The sequence below is a fragment of the Crotalus tigris genome, unplaced genomic scaffold (genome assembly GCF_016545835.1).
Source record: "Crotalus tigris isolate CLP2741 ecotype Arizona unplaced genomic scaffold, ASM1654583v1 scf7180000017828.1554129, whole genome shotgun sequence".
NCBI classification, from domain to species: Eukaryota; Metazoa; Chordata; class Lepidosauria; order Squamata; family Viperidae; genus Crotalus; species Crotalus tigris.
Window position 1 is genome coordinate 246,314 of NW_024096658.1, and position 22,717 is coordinate 269,030.

The following is a 22,717-nucleotide window of genomic DNA, read 5'->3' on the forward strand; positions in this document are numbered from 1 at the left end:
CAGGTGCTGCTGTGCCCGCTTCACCAGTTTCTCGCTGTTGAGCAACCAAGCCAGCCTACTCGTTAGCTGCACACCCAGGAATTTGATGGTGGTAACCATCTCCACAGGTGAATCATTAATGCACAAAGAAGTGTGGCTGTGCCTGCTTGGTAGAGAGAAGTTCTTTGAGGATGGGCTCCAGCTCAAGTCTGAAAGCTTGGAAGACTAAACCTCTGGTCCCAGTAACTGATCCAGATTGGATCCTGCACAAACAAGCATCTGCAAATGTCCTTCATAGGATCAGTAAACGTGGCTATAATACAGGGGTCTTCAAAGCTGGTAACTTTAAGACTTGTGGACTTCAACTCCCAGAATTCCTCAGAATTTCAAGGGAAGCATTCCCAGAATTCCTTATGCTAGCTGAGGAATTCTGGGAGATGAAGTCCACAAGTCTTAAAGTTGCCAGCTTTGAAGACCTGTGCTCTAACAGATGTATGTCCCAATATGTATTCACTTATAGCAGACATGTCAAACACAAGGCCCGGGGGCCGGATGCGGCCTGCGAAGTGGTTTCATGTGGCCCGTGAAACCAACCTGGAAACAGTGAGGGAACGGCCCCCGCTGCCTTGGCCCTGGCCCAGGCCGGCTGGGAGCCAATGTACAATTTTGTGGTGACCATCTATGCTGAAATGCAGTCTTAGCTCCACAAGGCCATCTAGAAATAGCGAGGAACCAGCCCCTGCCGCATTAGGCCTGCCCCCTGGGTGCATGCTGGGGAGATGTCACCCTTTGTGAGGAATGAAGAAATGGACCATGCCTTGGTGCTTGCCCCGGTCCCACCCCCTTCTGCCAGAGACTCTCAGATCTGTCCCACTCCTGTCCAGGCCCCTACAGGCAACCTTGATGCGAACGATATAGAGCTGGCCACGCCTACTCAGTAGGCCACACCCACCCTGGCCACACACACACCCCGAGGGCAACCGCAATGCTGATGGGGGTCTCAATGAAATTGAGTTTGACACCCCTGACTTATAGGTTACCAAAGAACTATCTTTTGATCAAATAAAATTTGCCATGAAACTGAGGCTGTTGCTGTCAGTTCAGTTATTGTATCTTTTTTATATTCTAGTAGTGGAATGTTTTAGTTTGGTATGAATGGATGCTGTCTCCTTGTTTGCTAATGAATATATACATGTCTTAATTAAAGTATTGGAAATGATACGCAACAGGAAATACATCAGTAAAAATAATCATTCTTGAAAAAAATGTCTTAGCTTGAGTAATATTATGAACGGTGGAAATTATAAAACATTTTGTGTGGTTCTTGGTGCTTTCTGAGCATGGTTGTTTTCTTGAAGATGTTTCATTACCCAACTAGGTAATATCTTCAGTGCACTGATGATGCTACTAGTTGGGTAATGAAATGTCTGCAAGAAAACAATCAATCTCAGAAAGCATTAAGACTCCTACAGTTCAACCCTGAGTTATATATATTCTCTTCTATTGGTATACAACATTATTCTATCAATTCATTCTACATGCACCTGTTAGATTTCAATTCCCATTATCCCCCAACTAGCATTTTAGCTTGGTTGTATGGAACTTAAAAGATGAACATTATGGAACCAGAAATCTAATACGAAATGAAAAACACATAATGTATTCCAGGTTAGCAAAGATTGTTAAATAAATTTATTCAGAAATAAATTTACTGAGTGTGTTTAATGGGACTTGATCCCAGGAAGACATGCATTTCATAGCAATTTGGGAAGATACACATAATGGAGAAAGTGTGCTTGATGCAAAAATCAAGGACACACAATCCAAACTTATTGTTTAGGATACTCCATAAATAATAGTTGTGTACAGTATAGTTCAAAGATGAGTGTAGGCGATGACCAGGCTGAACACAAGGGCGGGGTCAAACACATCAACACTTTGGAGTATCTACTGCTCCATAATAGACCTAAGTCCAGGTCCTTTGAAGTCCGTTGACTCTTATCTGGCACCAATTTGCCTTGATCATTTGTAGGTCAGATAAAATAGAACAGAACAGAATAGAATAGAAGCAGGAAGGGACCTTGGAGGTCTTCTAGTCCAGCCCCCCACTGAAGCAGGTGGACTTATGCCATCTCAGACAAGTGACTGTCTAGTCTGTTCTTAAAAATCTCCAGTAATGGAGCGCCTACGATTTCTGGGGGCAAGCAGTTCCACTGGTTAATTGTCCTCACTGTTAGGAAGTTTCTCCTTAATTCCAGGTTGCTTTTCTCTTTGGCCAGTTATAAAAAGTAAAGCAGTTGCTGATTGTGTCTTACAAACGTCTTTTGCAAAACTACAACCTACACTGAAGAAAATAAGCCAAATCTTCAAGCCAACAAGATACAATCACAGCAATTTCTATATAATTATATGCTGAAGGAAAAGGAAAGAATGGATTATATTTGGTAAACAGAACATCTGATGAACTCTGGAGGGAAATGTATAGCATGATAAGGAACAAACAAACAAAAATGTAGAATGTGCTGATACATTGTAATAATGATGATGATGGTGGTGGTGGTGATGGTGTTGGAAGGTACCTTGGAGTCATTTTGTCCAACCCCCTGCTCAGGCAGGAAACCCTATACCATTTCAGACATGGCTGTCCAGTCTCTTCTTAAAAACTTCCAATATTGGAGCATTCACAGCTTCTGGAGGCAGATGGTTAATTCCACTGGTTACTTGTTCTAACTATCAGGAAATTTCTCCTTAGTTCTAGGTTGCTTCTCTCTTTGATGAATTTCCATCCATTGCTTCTTGTCCTGCTTTCAAGTGCTTTGGAGAATAGCTTGACTCCCTCTTTTTTGTGGCAGCCCCTGAGATATTGGAAGACTGCTATCAAGTGTGAAAAACCATCATAAGACACTTGTTTTTCAGTGCTCTTGTAACTTTGAACAGTCACTAAACAAAAGATTGTAAGTGAAGAGCTACCTGCAATGGATAGTCAATTAGAAAAGAATAATTAGAAAAGATTTTTATATGTGAGTATAGCTGTTAGACTCTTATATGCACAAAAACGGAAATACTCACTAATACCCACAATGGAGGAATGGCTCATGAAGATGACAGAATGAGCAGAGTTGGCAAAATTAACTGGTTTGATTAGAGAAAGATAAACAACTACATCTATCAGTGACTGGAAACCCCTTATGGATTTTTCTCTGAAAAAAAAAAAAGAGTGAGAAAGTGCTTGTGAATTATGGGCGTGAAGATTATAAAATTTAGTTTACAGAAAAAAGGAAATTATGAACTAACCGTGGAGCGGATAAAAACAAAATCTATTTATAACTGCTACCAAAAAGATCAGACGCCATTTCTTTATAATCTTTTTTGTCCTTTATTTTTCTATTTTCTTTCTTACTGATTCACTTTTCTCTTTTATTTTCTTTGCTTCTTTTCTAATATTCGTATTGTTTAACATTTTTTCAATAAAAAGTATATATTTTTTAAAAAAAATCAAGTTTGCCCTAGTATACAGTATACATACCTCAAAAGTTCTTTTTTTCCTCTAGATACATTTGACAATGGAACATCCTTTTGGCTTTTATTCTTGCTCACCATGAATAGCAGTGCTACTGTTTGAATGCTTTCCTTATAGGTTTAAAAATTGAATAGGCACTATCCATTTTATAGAAAGAAAACAAACAGAGACATCCTATAGCATACCCATGCAAAGGAAGGCATATATCTTATGCATTGGAAAACATAGCAGTTTTCGCTTTAGATAAAGAGACATTTGTTTAGTTATAAATAAGAAGGCATCTGCTTTCACTCTTAAGATAAGGAAACCTTTGTTTGTAATAGGCTAGTACATTGCATTCTCTTGATAACAATTGGCTAAATTTCCAAACTTCAGAGACCTAAAGAGAAGTGTCTAATTTAATGAAAAGAAGGACTGGGGATGACAGGTAGCAGTCTTCCAATATCTAAAGGAGTGCCACAAAAAAGAGGGAGTCAAGCTATTCTCCAAAGCACCTGAAGAGCAATAAATCAGTGGATGGAAACTAATCAAGAAGAGAACCAACCTAGAGCTAAGGAGAAATTTCCTGACAGTGAGAACAATTAACCAATGGAATGACTTGCCTTCAGAAGGTATGGATGCTCCATCATTAGAGGTTTTAAAGAAGAAACTGGATAACCATTTATTTGAAATAGTATAGAGTTTCCTGCTTGAGCAGAGGGTTGACTAGAAGACCTCCAAGGTCTCTTTCAACTTTGTTATTCCATTATTCTGTTAATAGAAGTGATGCAGTCACCCCACCCCACCCCACCCAAAAAAAGAATTGGGTAATATTGAATATAACATATTTTTGAGTCTGCATTGATTGTTGTGTTTCATTTCTGCCTTGGAACAAACCCAGAGGGGGTGTCTTAATCCTTCTGACATTAATCACATATGGCTAGCCCTTGACGTATAGCCACAATTGGGACCAGTGTGAGCCACATTTGATTTTGCCATTTGTTTGCTCTGGTTGTTAAGGGAAATCACTGCAGTTGCTAAGGTTCTCCCATTGACTTTGCTTGTTGGAAGCCAACTGGGAAGGCCACAAATAGCAACCACATGACCACAGGATGCTGCAACCCTTATCAATGGTCAGTTGCCAAGTGCACAAATGTGGATCACATGACTCTAGGGATGCTTCAATGGTCCTTAGTGTAAAGACTTGTAAGTCTGGTGGTGCCATTATAACTTCGAATGGTTGTAAGCTGAGAAGTCTCTGTATGCTGTCTTCTGTTCTCACATAGCTTCTTGGATATCTTCCATCCAAGGCAGGGTGACGGTGGTAGTCATTCTCCACTCTTATATTTATTTTGTTTGTCAACACTGCTAACATTGGATGTTCTTGCTTTGACAATATATGGAGATGCAGCCTTTTTCTTTCTTATGCTTTACTCTTAGAATTAGATGATACTGGGGGAGGGGGAGGAATGTGATGGGTGTTAGTTAGACATACAATATTGTAATAAGAGCTGATAAGGCATGGCGGGATAAAGAACTGGATGGAAAGCCAGCATTTCAAACTAATTGGAGAATGTGATTTATGACTGTTAGTTGTAGGAGTACTTTTCCAGAATTGTACTTTGATCTATGTACTGAAAGGAGGGGAAGTCAGATTTTGGCTTCAACTATGTACCTGCCGAAGCTATGCTGCTCGAGTAAAGATTCTTTAAGGTAAACAATGCCTCAAAGCTTTTTGAAGAATTTCATCTTTCGGAACCATGACATTGTTTTTGCTGCAAGTATCTATTTGGTTTTCTAGGCAGAACAGTGGAGTGGGTAGCCATTTCTTTCCGCAGGGGATATTTAGAATTAAGTGAGGGTATTTGAGTACAGATTGAGACACAGTGCTGGAAAACCAAGCTTCTATTGTCCCAAAGCTGTTTTTTCAAAAGGCAACCGGACTTTGCTTTTTTCCTTGAAGACATTTCGCTTCTCATCCAAGAAGCTTCCTCAGTTCTGACTTTTCTTCGGACAGAACTTCTGGGATGAGAAGGGAAACGTCTTCAAGGAAAAACGAAATCCAGTTTGCCTTTCTGAAAAAGCACCGTTGGCACAACCATGACCTGAATGACTGAGACTCTCCATAGACACCTGCTTCTATTGGCGTAGCCTAAAGCAGTGATGGCGAGCCTTTTAGAGACCGAGTGCCCGAACTGCAACCCAAAATCCACTTATGTATCATCGGGTGCCGGGTGGGCATGGCCCATTGGGTGGGTGTGGCCAATTGGGTGGGCGTGGCTCATTGGGTAGGCGTGGCTGCAGTGGTAACGGCAGACTGGGTGGGACTAAAAAGTTCAATCAATCAATTCCAACTTTGCAAGATCTTTTTTTTTTCCTGCGAGAAGTTGAAATTGATTGACTGAACCTTTTTTTTTTTTGTACACGGCGGCAGAGGCCTAAAGCGAAAAGGTTTTATAAAACCCAGTGAAGGCCTAGGACTGGGGTGATGGCACGCATACCCACAGAGAGGGCTCTGAGTGCCACCTGTGGCACGCATGCCATAGGTTCGCCACCACGGGTCTAAAGCCAGGTTTCATTTCTGAATCCGGCTGTTTTGCTTTGCTCCACATTCTCATCACTCAGTATTTTTTTCAGACTATTAAAGCACCTGTTAAAGGGACCGATTCCTTACTGTGACCCAAATGCCATTACAAAAAAGAAACCAGAGGATTCTCCCTGTTCTACATCGCCAGAGAGTTTTGAGACGTGCGCTTGCTTTCTTCTCATTCTTTCCTGTGCTTTATGCACTGTGTAAATAAAGAACAATTCTACCATCACTGTCAGAATTATTGCAAAGAACTAAGTCAAAATCTGGCCTTTGCTTCATGTTGTTATGACAACAGTATTTCTTCCTGGTAAATTTTGACATTCCAAAGAAACGCCCACCCCTACTTCGATTCTAACCTTTCTATTAATGTGTTTTCATACTTATAAAGATTTCAAAAGTACAGAATACCAAACATATCCCACACAACACCGATTGTCATGCTACAAGTTTACACCATTCTAAAAAGCCAAACATCATTTAATGTTCGGAATTTTGATTCATTCTAATTAGGGAAAGCTGCTTCTCTTGAATAGTGAATTTTCCAGAGAGATGGCATCGAGTAACGATTTTTGGATAGATTTATTCGGCACAACCACTTTGTGAAAACGAAGCTCACAGACGAGTTGAGACAAGAAAGTGGTGCAATCTCAAAGGAAACCATCTCACCAAGTTAAGAAAGCCATCTTTCCCAAGATCCCTGCATTTTTTTTTTCTTTTTCACCTCGTTTTTATGCCTTTGGAACTTTATATAATAATAATAATAGTAGTAAAGTTGGAAGGGACCTTGGAGGTCATCTAGTCCAACCCCCTGCTCGGGCAATCCACTTTGTCAAGGGGGCCTGGAGGTGTGTGCTTGTGTGATTGTGCATAAATAATTCTGCAATGAAAAATAGAAAGAGCTGAATCCAGTAGCACATCCTCCACGCTAGTACAGTGCCAGCTGTTTTTGTGGGCTCGACTACATATATATGTTTGTGAGACTACCTCTCTCTAGGTACAGCTACCCGTTTCATCAAAATCAGCTGGAGAGGCCTGCTATCAGTTGTATCTATGAAAGAGAGCTTTATTGGATCAGTTTTACCTGTTGTGACTGCTCAGAATCACATAGATGAGATGGGTGGGCATACAAATTAAACATTTGTATCGTTCAAGGAGAGAAGCAACCTAGAACTAAGGAGAAACTTCCTGACAGTGAGAACAATTAATCAGTGGAACAGCCTGCCTCCAGAAGCAGTAAATGGAAGTTTTTAAGAAGAGACTGGCCAGCCATTTGTCCGAAATGGTGTATGGTTTCCTGCCTGAGCAAGGGGTTGGACTAGATGACCTCCAAGGTCCCTTCCAACTTTACTACTATTATACTCTCTCTCTCTCTCCCTCTCATTATATCTATCTATCTATCTATCTATCTATCTATCTATCTATCTATCTATCTATCTATCTATCTATCTATCTCTTTCCCTATCCCTATCCCCCATCTCTGTCTCTGCCCATCCTGTAGGGGTGCAGTGGTTCAATGGTTAAAGATGCTGAATTTGTCAGCTGGAAAGTTGACAGCCTGGGTTCAAGACCCAATCACTGCGTGATGGGTTGAGTTCCCATTCCTTGCCTCAGCTTTGGTGGGAAGGTAAGAGCATTTTGTGCACCTTGGTGTATATAGCCATGCTGGCCACATAACCACAGAAAATATGTTTGGACAACTCTGGCTCCCTCAGCTAAGAAACGTAGATGAGTACCGGCCCCTAGAGGCACACATGACTGGACAGGGGAATTTTTTAGTCCCCTGTCCAGTCTATCCCTATCCCTATCCTCTGTCCCTGTCTCTGTCCCTAACTCTCTGTCCCTGTCCTTGTCTGTCTGTCTGTCTGTCTAAACACAAAATAGGTCCAGCCAGTCAGGTATGCTTTTTGTGAAGGTACCCCATCCCACTCCATCTTGGTGTTTCTCTTCTGTCCTTTCAAAAGTCAGGCATAGTATTCTGTGGCCATTAAATATCTTCAGTTCTAACTGAACAATTTCCACTTCCCCATCACCCAGCTTTTACACAAAGTGTCTTGATAGTTCAACAATCAGAGGTCTTTATAGAGATATATGTACACTTTAAGCACATAGTCAATCATGCCATAATATAAATGGAGTCATATTGTTCCCTTTCAGAGAACCAGTGTGCAGAACGAGAGTGAGAATAAGTAAGGCCCAATAAAAGAAGCGTAAGATTTTTTTAAAAAAGACCCCAAACTCAACATAATCAATAATCTGCTTTATTCATGCTGCATCTCCATACTTCTTTAGCCTTGCCAATCATTCTTGCTTCTACTATATCCAAAAACATATGAAGCGTGTGTTTTGTGTAATGTGTAATCTAAGTCTTGCAGAGCAGCACTGATGATGTTACCTAGTTGGGTAATAAAACATCTGCAAGAAAATAACTCAGAAATCACAAAGGACTCCTCATTTCAACCCTGAGCTACAAATGTTCTCCTTTATTGGGATCCATAGCTATTGAATTCAACTATCATTAGGGTTTTGATCAGTTAAGGTTTTTATAATCTTTTACATATTTTATTTAGAAATATAGAAAAGGTACCAGCCTTAGTCATATCCATACCATTTGAAGAATTCCCTGCTAATGTTAAGGGCAGTACTGTCAGTCTGGACACATTTTAGCCAGTATGCCAAAAGGGTGATCAAAAACTAGGTTAAATTAAACATGCTCATACTATCTTTTGCAAGTCAGGATTTGCAACTTAGAGAATACCTTTCAAACCAACACAACAATGTTTGAATCTCACCATCCTGAGTATATGAAGCATCCTGGCACAATTAATTTTGATTTATTAACTGGGGTAAACTATCAGTTAACAAATCAAAATTAATCAAACCCAATTGTCTGGAGCCTATTGGTATTGCTCTTTTGTCCATAGATGGTGTCATTTTAACTATAGTCTAAAGCAGTGTTTCTCAACCTTGACAATTTTAAGGCATGTGGACTTCAACTCCCAGAATTCCACAGCCAGCAATACTGGCTGTGGAATTCTGGGAGTTGAAGTCCACATGCCTTAAAATTGTCAAGGTTGAGAAACACTGGTCTAAAGAAATGAAGAAATAGGGGTGACATGATAGCAGTATTTGAGAGGCTGCCACCAAGAAGAGGGGGTCATGTTATTCACCAAAGCACCAGAGGGCAGGACAAGAAACAATGGTTGCAAACTGATCAAAGAGAGAAGCAACCAAGAATTAAGGAGAAACTTCCTGACAGTGAGGACAATTAACCAGTGGAACGGCTTGCCACCAGAAATTGTGGGCACTCCATCACTGGAGATTTTTAAGAAGAGGCTAGACAGTCACTTGTCTGAGATGGTATAGATTCTCCTGCTTGAGCAGGAGGCTGGTCTCTAGAAGACCTCCAAGGTCCCTTCCAACACATACACACACACATACACAAAGACAATTACTCAGAACACACCTTTGCTTTTCATGTTTAGCACCCTTTGCACATATGAAATAATTATTTCCCTCAGTCATGGTGACACCATACCAAAGAACACTTTAGGACAAAATATTTCTAGAAGGATAATGGCAGATAAGAGAAGGTTTAGAGGAAGGCAACCAAGATGATTCAAAAATCAAGGAAGTCTTATGAAGGACGACCTATGAAGACAAGTTGAAGTAACTTGGGATGTCCAAAGAGGACCAGGGGGAGACGTGTCAGACATGTTCATGTTCAAAAAATGAAGCTACACAAAAGATCATCAACAACTATTTTAAACATAATGAACAAAAAATATCTCCCAACTGTAAATTCTGTATAACTATGCTCAAAATAGGGAAATCTGGGGTTTTCCATCTCGAGGAATTTTTAAGAAAAGGTGGAATAGCTCCTCTTCAGGATGGTTTCTCCTTGCACATCGTAGATAGTTGGATTTTTCAGTGTCTTCCAACTCTGCACTGTTATGATCCCATGAACCGCAAGAAGGGTGGCAGCTAAATAAATAATAAATAAATAAATAAATAAAAAGATATTATTTAAAATGCTTTTTAAAAAACTGTCTATGGAGATTCTCAGCCATCCAGGTCATAGTTATTATCCCAAAGATGCTTTTTCTTGTTTTTCTTTGAAGATGTTTCGCTTCTCATCCAAGAAGCTTCTTCAGCTCTGATTGGATGGTGGGGAATGGAAGGATTTATACTCCTTGCAGACAGCCGGTCATTTGCATTCTTGTCATTGAGGCCACTTGGAGGTTTATCTGTGTCCTCAGGGTCACCTTAATAGAGCAAATGGGTGTGCAGCCTTCTTGGAACTGTTGAAAGCACTGTGTTGTGGCCTGGAGATAGATGAGGGGGGAGGATACAACACCAATTATCTCCAGTCTACAACACAATCCTTTCAGCAGTTCCAAGAAGGCTCCACACCCATTTGCACAACTCAGGTGACCCTGAGTACACAGGCAAACCTCCAAGTGGCCTCAACGACTCTCTAAAGAATGCAAATGACCAGCTGTCTGCAAGGAGTATACATCCTTCCATTCCCCACCATCCAGTCAGAGCTGAACAAGCTTCTGGGATGAGAAGTGAAACCTCTTCAAAGAAAAACAAGACAGTCCAGTTGCCTCTTGAAAAAGTACCTTTGGGGTTTTTTTTAAAACTGATTAATAATCACAAGTCAAATGGCCATGATAAGAGGCCAAGACAAACGAGAGAGACATCTTGGAATGTTTTAGGAACTTGTTTATAATTTTTAGATACGGGTAGTCCTTGACTTACAACTACAGTTCAGCCCAAAATTTCTCTTGCTAAGCCAGACGTTTGTTAAGGGAGTTTTGTCCCATTTTACGACCATTCTTGTCACCGTTGTTAAGTGAATCACTGCAGCTGTTCAGTTAGTGACATGGTTGTTAAGTGAATCTGCCTTCCCCATGGACTTTGCTTGTCAGAAGGTCGCAAAAGGGGATCACGTGACCTCAGGACACTGCAGCCATCATAAATAGGAGTCAGTTGCCAAGCGTCTGAATTTTGACCACGTGCCCACAGGGATGTTGCAACAGTCATAAATGTGAAAAACAGTCACAAGTCATTTTTTTCAGTGCTGTTATAAGTTTAAAGGGTCATTAAATGAACTATATATATATATCCTATTATATCCTGTCTTAGAGTTTGGGTGGGGTATGTAGATTTTAGGTGTCTTTGTCTTCTTAATCTTCTAGCTTCAACCTTCCTTAATGGATTATTACATCTGCATTTCTACAGAGCTGGTTTCTGCTTGGGGGAGGGAAACTTGGGGCTATCAAGAAAACTGGACATGCTTTTCTGCCTCTTTAAGATCTTTTGAGGAAATATATTTTTTCTGCCCTTTTAATATTTCCTTCTCTGGGGGGGCTGACTTCCCACAATATATAATATGTGAAAAGGTGTTGTCTTTGCCCAAGTTTTATCTGCCTCTTTTTTTTTTTTTCTTTTTTCTTTTCATGGCCCAAAACTGGCGGAAAATCTTCCCAGTGCAGTTCCTCATTTTGCTTGCAAATTCCAGACTCTGAAATTTAGGGGAGTCCTGCGTGTGTGCATGTGTGTGTGTGGGGGGGGGGAACAGTTCTATAAAAGTTTATTATTACACATACACTTCAGGCTCTGAAATCCTTCAAGCAGGCCCTTCCTCCCTTCAGCCCTAACTGGAAAACTCACCTGTCACTTGAGTGGATTACAATCAACATTCACCTTCAGGGAAAATGGAGGGTGTGTGGGGGGGGGGAGTAAATGGCTTTTTTATAGCTTTGATGTCAAGAGCAGGTACCTCTTAAGCCTGCCAACCTGTGAAAATACGGCTTGCAAATTCGTTTAGCGAAGGACTAACAACAGTTGGCCGAGGAAGACTTAAAGGTTGGGGTGGGTTGGGGGGGGGAAGAGAAGTCAGTATTTCACCCAGCATTCACAGTTATCGCAGTTTCTATGGCAACAGCCTCCCGAGAATAAAGTATGGCCTCTTTTTCTTTAGAAGAAAGGTATCTGAGTTAGAAATAGAAACTTCACAGATTGCCTTCCCCTCCTCTGTCACCCCCCCTCTCCAGTTGACAACTCTTGAGGGTTCCCTGACTTTCCTTTGTGTAACTGTCATTTTATTATGGCTAGTGAGTTAGGGTTACCCTTGCGAATTCCCCACACTTCGGTCCCCCCACCCTTGCAAAAGAACCAGTTTTTTTAAAAAAGTACTTTTGTGCATTTGCCAATCTCATGCCCTGAAAAAAAAAAAACCTTCATTCTTTCCTTTTCCTTTTCTGGGTTTTGTGCTATGCCTGACAGAGTTCCAACATGCAGCACAGCAAAACGGGGGTTATTTTGACACCACAAAGAGCCTCCAGCGTTTCTTTTTTAAGTGCTACAGGGAGTGTGGTTTTCATCCGGCTTGCATTGATGTGATTCCAAGAAGTCCATCTGAATTTTGAGTTGTATGCATAACATGACAGCTCTGACAAAAATTGACAGAAAGATAGACAGACAGACAGATGATAGAGGGATAGATGGATGGATGGATGGATGGATGGATAGATGGATGGATGGATAGATGGATGATAGGTAGATAATAGAAAGAGAGATGATACATGGATGGATGGATGGATGGATAGGTGAGAGAGAGAGAGAGAGAGATGATGGATGGATGGATGGATGGATGGATGGATGGATGGATGGATGGCTAGATGGATAGATAATATAGATAGACAGGCAGACAGACAGATAGATAGATGGATAAGTGATAGGTAGAAGATAGATAGATAGATAGATAGATAGATAGATAGATAGATAGATAGGTGATAGATAGAAGATAGCTATAGCTAGAGAGAGAGAGAGATGATGGATGGATGGATGGACGGACAGACGGACGGACAGACAGACAGACAGACAGATAGACAGACAGACACAGATATCCTATCACCTAGCCATCCATCCATCCATCTATCATCTCTCTTTCTATCTATTATCTACCTATCCATCCAGATAGATAGATAGATAGATAGATAGATAGATAGATAGATAGATAGATAGATAGATAGATAGATAGATAGGTGATAGGTAGAAGATAGCTAGATAGCTAGAGAGAGAGAGAGAGAGATGATGGATGGACGGATGGACGGACGGACAGACAGACAGACAGACAGACAGACAGACAGACAGATAGATAGATAGATATAGATGGCAGGAAAGCAGGCAGGCAGGAAGGGAGAAGAGTACAAGTAGTCCTCAACTTACAACAGTTTGTTTAGTAACCATTCAAAGTCACAACAGCACTGAACAAAGTGACTCATGACTATTTTTCACATGACCACTGCATGGTCCTGCGATCAAAATTCAGATGCTTGGCAAATTGGAAGTCCTTGACTTACACCCACAATTCCTGTTGCTAAGCGAGACAGTTGTTAAGTGAGTTTTGTCCCATTTTGCAATCTTTCTTGCCATAGTTGTTAAATGAATCCTTGCAGTTGTTCAGTTAGTGTCACAGTTGTTAAGTGAATCCGGCTTCTCCATTGATTTTGCTGGACAGAAGGTCACGAAAGGGGATCCTGTGATCCCCGGGACGCTGCAACCGTCATAAATATGAAGCAGTTGCCAAGCTGGTCCAAATTTTGCTCATGTGATCATGGGGATGCTGCAGCGGTTGCCGGTGTGAAAAACGATCACTTTTTTTTCAGTGTTTAACTTCGAACAGTCACTAAATGAACTGTAATAAGTCGAGGACCATGTGAATTTGCCTTCCTTCGTGAAATTATTCCCACTGAAATAAGGAGAGAATCCATTTTTACAAACAAGCAGAAAAACAGGAGGTTAGCAAAAGCACCACTCCTGCCTTTTGTCTGCCTTGCCAATGTCCATCTCCTTGGTTATATAGCTTTGCCCAGAGGATAATTTGCTACAAATGAAGGCAAACATATGTGTCCCAGGATAAAGTTGCAGGATCCAATCTGGGTCCTGGAAGATACCTCTAATGCAGTGATGACGACCCATCGCGACCCCACGGACAACGTTCCTCCAGGCCTTCCTGTCCTCTACCACCTTCTGGAGTCCATTTAAGCTCACGCCTACTGCTTCAGTGACTCCATCCAGCCACCTCATTCTCTGTCGTCCCCTTCTTCTCTTGCCCTCCATCTTAGAGATCGAGTGCAACCCAAAACCCACTTATTTATTGCCGGGTGTCAGATGGGCGTGGCCCACTGGGTGGGCGTGGCTGTGGTGGTCATGGCAGACTGGATGGGTGTGGCCAAGGTGGGCATGGTCAGCTTGATGTTGCTCGTGGAGAGGGACGCCTGTGGGGTCTCTGGCAGATGGGGTGGTGGGTAGGAGGCTCGTCCTGTGTGGTGAGGCAAGGCAGGGTGAGGGTGCCATTATCTCACGGCAAGGCAGGGGCCGGGGCAACTGCTGCCTGACACCATCAGCCCCCGCACACAGAGGCCAGCGAGCACATGGGGGCCGACATTGTCCATCAGCAGCCACAGCCTGCCGGCCCCTCAACCAGCACACTCTGGGGCTCCGCAGCCCGCCACCAGCAGTTCAGAGAAGTGCCCACAGAGAGGGCTCTGAGTGCCGCCTCTGGCACGCGTGCCATAGGTTCGCCACCACTGCTCTAATGTAATCTACCGAATCCCCTGCAAGGATTGCCCCTGTAATTATGTAGAACAGACGGGAAGGAAGCTAACAATCAGATTACAAGAACACAAGAGAGCGGGCAGATGTGGGGACCTGAACTCATTGATAGTCTCACATTGCAATGAACAAGGACATACTTTCAATTTGGCAGCTACTAAGATTGTTGGCTGAGTAAGTACAAAAATAGCCAGGGAAATGATTGAAGCCTGGGAAACAGGCCTCTTGTCACTCAATAAGACTGCTGATTTACCCCCAGCTTATCAGGAGCCAAGGACTTGGCAGCACAAGGAAACAACCGACAATGACTTAATAGCCAGCCATCAACACCCAATCAACCAATAAGAAGTCACACCAACCAGGCAACAAATAAATACTATGCATAGAATAGCCCAAAGCAGACAATTCTGGTGAGAGAGAAATTCCCTGAGAGTAGGTGCCAAAGCACGAGTCCGAAACCTCAGAAGACTAAACATCTGGTCTGGGTGACCAACCCAGATTAGATCCCTGATAATTTGTTAGATTGAATTTATTGTACAATTAAGACATTTTCCTCTTATTATTTCCCTTAACTTCCTCAAACTCCTTATCTTTTGTAGGTGGTTATAAAAGAAAACTTTCTTTAAGAAAGAAAAGCACAGGGCATTATTTGGACACTGTTCTGCAATCACAGTTATATGCAATTGTTTCTAATCAAAATTGTGTTGATTTGTCAACGCTGCTTCCTAATGTACAATTGATAATCACTGCTTCCTGATATACAGTTGATAATCACTGCTAGAAAATCCCAGGTCCTCTTAAGTAATATTGAAAAAACTGGAATAATGGCATTTTATCATATTTCCAATGGTATGTCTAAGTTTCATACTATTCTACTCAACTGACTATTTCTGTTGAAGAACCAGCCTTTGTTGTTAGTTGCGAAGTCGTGTCTGACCCATCGCGACCCCACGGACAACGTTCCTCCAGGCCTTCCTGTCCTCTACCACCTTCTGGAGTCCATTTAAGCTCACGCCTACTGCTTCAGTGACTCCATCCAGCCACCTCATTCTCTGTCGTCCCCTTCTTCTCCTGCCCTCCATCTTTTCCAGCATTAGGCTCTTCTCCAGTGAGTCTTTCCTTCTCATTAGGTGGCCAAAGTACTTGAGTTTCAACTTCAGGATCTGGCTATATGGACACCTCAAATTTTCCAAGTGGAGTTGCTGGTTAGCAAAAAATGAATTCATTTCATTTCATGCTCTTCAGAGAAGAACAACTAATATGTTAAAGGTCTGGAGACTAAAACATAAGAAGAACGCTATAGGTACTGGATATGGCTAGTCTAGAGAAAAGAAGGATTAGGGGAGACATAATAGCAGCATTCTAGTATCTGAGTTTTTTAAGAAGAGACTGGACAGCCACTTGTTTCAAATGGTATAGGGCAGGGATAGGCAACCTTGGCTCTTTTATGACTCTTGAACTTCAACTCCCAGAATTCCTGAGCCAGCCATGCTGAGGGGAAAGGGAGAGGTTTCCAAGCTGAGCTATGCTGGCTCAGGAATTCTGGGAATTGAAGTCCACGAGTCATAAAAGAGCCAAGGTTGTCTACCTCTGGTATAGGATCTTCTATTTGAGCAGGGGGTTGACTAGAAGACCTCCAAGGTTCTTTCCAGCTCTATTCTGATTGATTGAAATGAAATAAAGTAGGAACAAGGAAACCACTCAGTTCTGCCTTCTGCACTCAACTTTTTATAATTTCAAATTCTTCCCACAGCATTTATCCACATTTTGATGCAGATGGAACTCTGTCTATGGAGATACTCAGTTATCCAGCTCATGATTATCCCAAAGGTGCTTTTTTCAACAGGCAACTGGACTTTCCTTCAATTTTGAACTGAAGAAGCTTCTTGCATGAGAAGCAAAACATCTTCAAGGAAAAACAAAGGAAGTCCAGTTGCCTCTTGAGGAAAAAAAAAACAACACCTATGGAACTCTACTGTTTTCAGAATCCCATTTTACCTAGAGTTTTAAGATACTGTAATCTGGCTGGTCAAATCACTTTGCTGCAGTGTTAATCCTCCAGCGTTTTGCCTGTTGATGTGCTGTATTTGCATCCCAATCGCCCTTTTTAAAAAAAACAAAATGTGTTGTAAGTCATACTAAGCACTATGGCTGGAGACAGAATATCCCTTGGGATGTCAGCTAAAAGCATTTCAAATGGCAAGACTCATCAATATTTCTTGAGACTTCAGGGAATATTGCCACCAAGAATATACACATCCCAGGACCGGCATAAATCATCTTCATTTCATATGATATGCTTGTAGCAATATGCCAGATAAGCCTAGATCTTCATAGCTTCCTAGTCTAAAAGTAGCCTAAAACAACCATTCTCTGCTACTTCTGAGTGCAAGAAATCCCAATACATTTTGTAAAGGTAGTCCTCAGTTCACAACCACAATTGAGCCCAAAATTTGTGTTGCTAAGTGAGACAGTTGTTAAGTGAGTGTTGCCCCGTTTTACGACCTTTCCTGCCACACTTCTTAATTCCTGCAGTTGCAAAATTTGTAACACGGTTGTGAAGTGAATCTGCCTTCCCCCATTGAGTGTGCTTGTCAGAAGGTCACAAAAGAGGATCTCGTGACCCAGGGACACTGCAACCGTCATAAATAAATACTAAATAGTTGCCAAGCATCTGAATTTTGATCACATGACCGTGGGGATGCCACAAAAGTCGTAAGTGTGAAAAATCCTCCTAAGTCACTTTCTGAGTGCCGTTGTAACTTTTGAGCGATCATTAGAGAAATGGCTGTAAGTTGAGGACTACCTGTAATATGGAAGCAGTTAAAATGAGAGAACTGGTATAGCTATTTCGAGTTCCGTTAACTCTCTTCAGCCAGACTTACTCTTCTGAGATTCGAACCTGGGCTTATCTGCATGTTAGGCAGTTGTTATAACCTCTAAGCCACAGGCTCTCTCCCACTCTGTTAGCTATCAGGAGAGAGACAGGGGGAGGAGATTTTTACCTTGAATGTACACCCTGTCAGCCCAAATATGGGAGAAAGAAATCTTCTTTCTTTTTCTTTTTCTTTTGCCTGTATCAGCTCAATCTAGAGCCATCCACAACCAGCAGTCGCCAACTGCGACATCATTTTACATTTTTAGGTTGCTAACAAAGAATAAAGAGAGAACTGGTATAGCTATATATGTTTTCTGAGGTTTTCGCGGGTGTTTGTATGTAGGTCTTTGGTTATTCGGGTTTTCTCCCACGTAAAATTGGAAGTGTCTTGGCGACATTTCGATGAAGTCTCATTCGTCATCTTCAGGCTGGTGCTTTCGGCTTCGTGCTTCTAGGAGCAATGTGTGATTGTAGCTGTTTCCTCCTTTTAACTGCCAGTGAGACTTTGTCGAAACGTCGCCAAGACACTTCCAATTTTACGTGGGAGAAAACCCGAATAACCAAAGACCTACATATATATATACACACACACACACACACACACACACACACACACACATATATATATACATATATACATACATACATACATACATACATACATATATATATATATGTATCCAAGCCCTATTCCAGTGGTGGCGAACCTATGGCACGCGTGCCAGAGGCAGCATTCAGAGCCCTCTCTGTGGGCACGTGCCATGCCCCGGAGATGGCAAGGGACTTGCCCCCGCCACCCTGGCCCCGCCCACCCAGTCTGCCATGACCACTGCGGCCACGCCCACCCGGCACCTGGTGATAAATAAGTGGGGTTTGGGTTGCAGTTTGGGCACTGGGTCTTTAAAAGGTTCGCCATCACTGCCCTATTCAGTGCAGGGATTCAAACAAAAGCCAGTAGACAGACAGCTTCAGTCTCTGCTTAGCATAGCATATCAAGTAAAGGATAAAGCTGTTTAGTTGGTTCTACTGCTGGATTATTCCTACCACTAGGATCTGTTTTCTAACAATCAGGTAGAAACTGCTTTCCTGTAATTGAAACTGGTGTTTTGCACTTAGGAATAAGAGAAAACAACTCTTCCATTTGGCATCTTTTCAGGTACTTGAAAAATGCTTTCATCTTCTCCCTCAGTCTCCCGCAAGGCTAAACCTATTCAGCTCTTTCAACTTCTCTTCGCAGAAATAACAGAATAACAGAGTTGGAAGGGACCTTGGAGGTCTTCTAGCCCAACCCCCTGCTCAAGCAGGAAAACCTATACCAGTGATGGCGAACCTTTTAGGGACCGAGTGCCCAAACTGCAGCCCAAAACCCACTTATGTATCGTCAGGTGCCGGGTGGGCGTGGCCCATTGGGTAGGTGTGGCCCATTGGGTAGGTGTGGCCCATTGGGTGGGCGTGGCTGCCGTGGCAACAGCAGACTGGGTGGGACTAAAAAGTTCAATCAATCAATCCCAACTTTGCGAGATCTTTTTTTTCCCCGTGAGAAGTTGAAATTGATTGAACCTTTTTTTTTTTTTGCATACAGTGGTGGAGGCCCAAAGGGAAAAGGTTTTATAAAGCCCAGCTGAAGGCCTAGGACTGGGGCAACGGTGCGCATGCCCACAGAGAGGGCTCCACGTGCCACCTGTGGCATACGTGCCATAGGTTCGTTACCACGGTCCTATACCATTCCAGACAAATCGTTGTCCAATCTCTCCTTAAGAACCTCCAGTTGGCGTACCCACAACTTCTGAAGGCAAGTTGTTCCACTGATTAATTGTTCTCACTGTCAGGAACTTTCTCCTTAGTTTTAGGTTGCTTCTTTGCTTGATGAGTTTCCATCCGTTGCTGCTTGTCCTGCCTTCTGGCGCTTTGGAAAATAGCTTGACTCCCTTTTCTTTGTGGCAGCTTCTGAGATACTGGAACATGGCTATCATGTCACCCCTTGTCCTTCTCTTCATTAGACTACACCTACCCAATTCCAGGAACCAGGATCAGTTTTTAGTTCTCTAATCATCACTATTGTCCTTCTCTGAAACAGTTCCAATTTCTCTGAATCTTTTTAAGGCATGACAAAATTACAACAAAGGTTATCTATCTATCTATCTATCTATCTATCTATCTATCTATCTATCTATCTATCTATCTATCTATCTATCTACCTACCTACCTACCTACCTACCTATCGATATCTACCTACCTATCTACCTAATCTAGTAACAGTCAATGTGTATTTTCTATTTTTTTGAAAAGAAAACATGAGATCAGGATTTTATGGAACAAATTGGAATGCTACTTGAATGCAGGTCAGTTCCTTTACTGACCTTTTGAAGTTACAATGGCACTGACAAAAAATGGGGTATGATCAAATTTTCATAGTTACAATGTTGCATCTTCCCCATGGTCACGTGACCAACATTCAAGTCGCTTGACAAATGACTCATATTTATGATAGTTGCAGTGTCCCTGGGGTCATGTGATCACCTTTTGCGAACTTCTGACCAGCAAAAATCAATAGAGAAGCTGGAGTCACTTAACAACCTTGTGGCTAACTTGACAACTCCTGTGATTCACTTAACAAGTGTGGCTAGAAAGGGTATAAAATGGGGCAAAACTCACTTAACTCACGTATCTCAGCTGAGAGAGAGAGAGAGAGAGAGAGAGAGAGAGAGAGAGAGAGAGAGAGAGAGAGAGAGAGAGAGAATAGAATTCTTTATAGGCCAGGTGTGATGGGACACACAAGGAATTCATCTCCGGTGCAGAAGCTCTTAGTGTACATACAAGCAACAAATGATAAATCATGATCATAATCATAAAACACAATCATCATAAATCATAAGCTAGAACACTCAGTGACAGCCTAAATACTAAATACTACTAAATACTAAATATGTACTAAATAAAAGCAATCAACATAAATCATAATAGGATACTGAATAAGTACAATCAACATAAATCATAAGATACGAACAACGTTATAGTAATAAGATGCTAAAGAAATAGGTAAATAGGTGATAGGAAAGATGAGAAGGATAATAGTAAATATGTATCTATATATCTATCAGATAGATGATATATAGATATAGATGTCGATATATTGATAGTATAGGTATACCAGTATATCTATAATTCCTCTCCCTCCTCTCTACCTTCTGCCTATACATACTTGCCATGAGGAGAAGGAGGTGGCTGGGCTCAATAGGTTTGGCTGACTGGGATGTCTGCCTCCCATGTATTCATCTGTACAGATGTCACAACCTTCAGCATCTCTCCAATCCCAGTAGGGTATGGTGAAATCTTCATTCCCAATAAGCTTCTGGATCTCACGTTCCCACAGGAGCAAAAACACCCGATGCCAAGGAAGGAAGCCTGGACCTTTGTGTGCAAAATCTATATCCCTCCAGACGTTGGTGCCTCCAAGGAGCGTGTCTCGAGATGCGTAATAATGCATCCAGACAAAAAGGTCATAGACACTGATGTCTTGGAACATCGGAGTGCTACCGTTGTTCATCTGGGCATACGTTCCAGTGGCAATGACAAAATCCCGGCTGGTGGTATATTTGGCCAAATTGAGACAGGCAAGGAACTGGTCGTTTTCTCTGGCGCTCAGCTTGAAGATGTCTTTCCTGACGCGCAGCTTTCTTTCCATGCAGTTGGGTCCTCCAAAGTTGAATTTGCAATCCCCGCAGTTGTATCCCATAAAGTTGCCCGAGCACCTACAAGTCTTATTGTAAAACACAGTTGGCCAGTCCTCTCGGTCATCTACTCCGGAGAAAGGGAACTGAGGGCTGAAAGCAGCAGTTGAAAGAAGAACCGCTCTGCAAGAACCTCTGTTCGAAAGCTCTCCACAAGGAGAACCGTCTCCATGCCACGTTGGACAACATTCCTTCCTCCGCAAGTTGTCTGAGTTAGCACACGCCCGAGGGAACTGGCTGGACCCAAGGGGCAGGATCCCCAAAATTATGCTTATAGAAAAAAGAGACATTGCCTTGCAGACCCCACAAAATCTAGTCTCCTCTCCTAAGTAGTTCAGTTCACTCGCGACAAATGAGATTTTATCCCTCTCACCGGCTCGGAAATCCTTCTTGCATATTTCTTCCTGGTACCTCATTCAACTGCGCTTCCCCCTCCTGATCCACACATGCACACTTCTGTAATCTGATTATCACATGCTCTGGGCTTCATCCAAGAAATATTTACCCACATTCTAGTTATACAGAGACTTTTTTTTTTTTTTTTTGAACTTCATCTTCTGCCTAGCACATGACTTTTGATGTGCTGCATTGTAATGCTTTCTCACACCAAGCTACTTATATTGCTGGGTTCCTAGGGAGATGGATGAGGATGAACGTTTGAGTGGTAGATGGTGGTGGGGATGGGGATGGGGGGAATACTCAACTTTTCAAGTCAAGTTTCTTGAGTAAAAGGTAACAGTAAAGGTTTTCCTGTCAGTCATGTCTGACTCTTAAGTTTTTTGGCTGAGGGAGCCAGCATTGTCTGAAGGCAATTTCCATGGTCATGTAGCCAGTCTGGCTACACGCCAAAAGCACACAGAAAGCTGTAACCTTCCCACCAAAGTGGTACCTATTAATCTAATAGCATTTGCATGCTTTTAAAACTGCTAACTGGGCAGGAGCTAGAGCAAGTAACAGGAGCTTTTGGGTGAAGCTTAAGTCATGAATGCAGGCGGTCAGCTCTCCAGCTGACCAGCTCAGCATCTCTAACCATCACTGAGCCATCGTGCAAAATCTTCAGCAAAATCTCAGAAATCAGAAAGGAAGTTGATCCAAAGTCCTTCAGTTTTCCTTTCAAAGAGACGGTCCTGTTTATGTTTCTAAGCTGAAAGAAATGTGTATAAAATCTTCCTGGACACACACATGCCAATAATTGGGATGAGCAGTAAATGCTGGTTCTCTGCATTTCCATTTGAACTTGATTTTATTTATTTATTACCTGTCCATAGCTTCCCATCTCAATTAATGACAATTCCAAAAGCTCAAAAACAATTGAAACAAGAAAAAGCATTTTAAAATGTCCAAAACAATCATAGCCAGCAGCCGAGAGACTTGGCCAGTTAATAGGAAAACTGAGCAATCAGACACCTACAGCA

At 42.0% G+C, this 22,717-nt stretch overlaps 1 protein-coding gene across 1 annotated transcript in view; it reads right to left on the reverse strand.

Moving 5' to 3' along the window:
* The window catches only part of TYR (tyrosinase), a 61,363-nt gene extending 39,563 nt beyond the window's left edge, over positions 1 to 21,800 (reverse strand). Inside the window, exon 1 of the mRNA XM_039342951.1 lies at positions 20,774 to 21,800. Coding sequence (XP_039198885.1) covers positions 20,774 to 21,718 — 945 coding nt within the window. The 5' untranslated portion in view covers positions 21,719 to 21,800. The remainder of the gene's footprint in view (positions 1 to 20,773) is intronic.
* Positions 21,801 to 22,717: the final 917 nt, after the last annotated feature.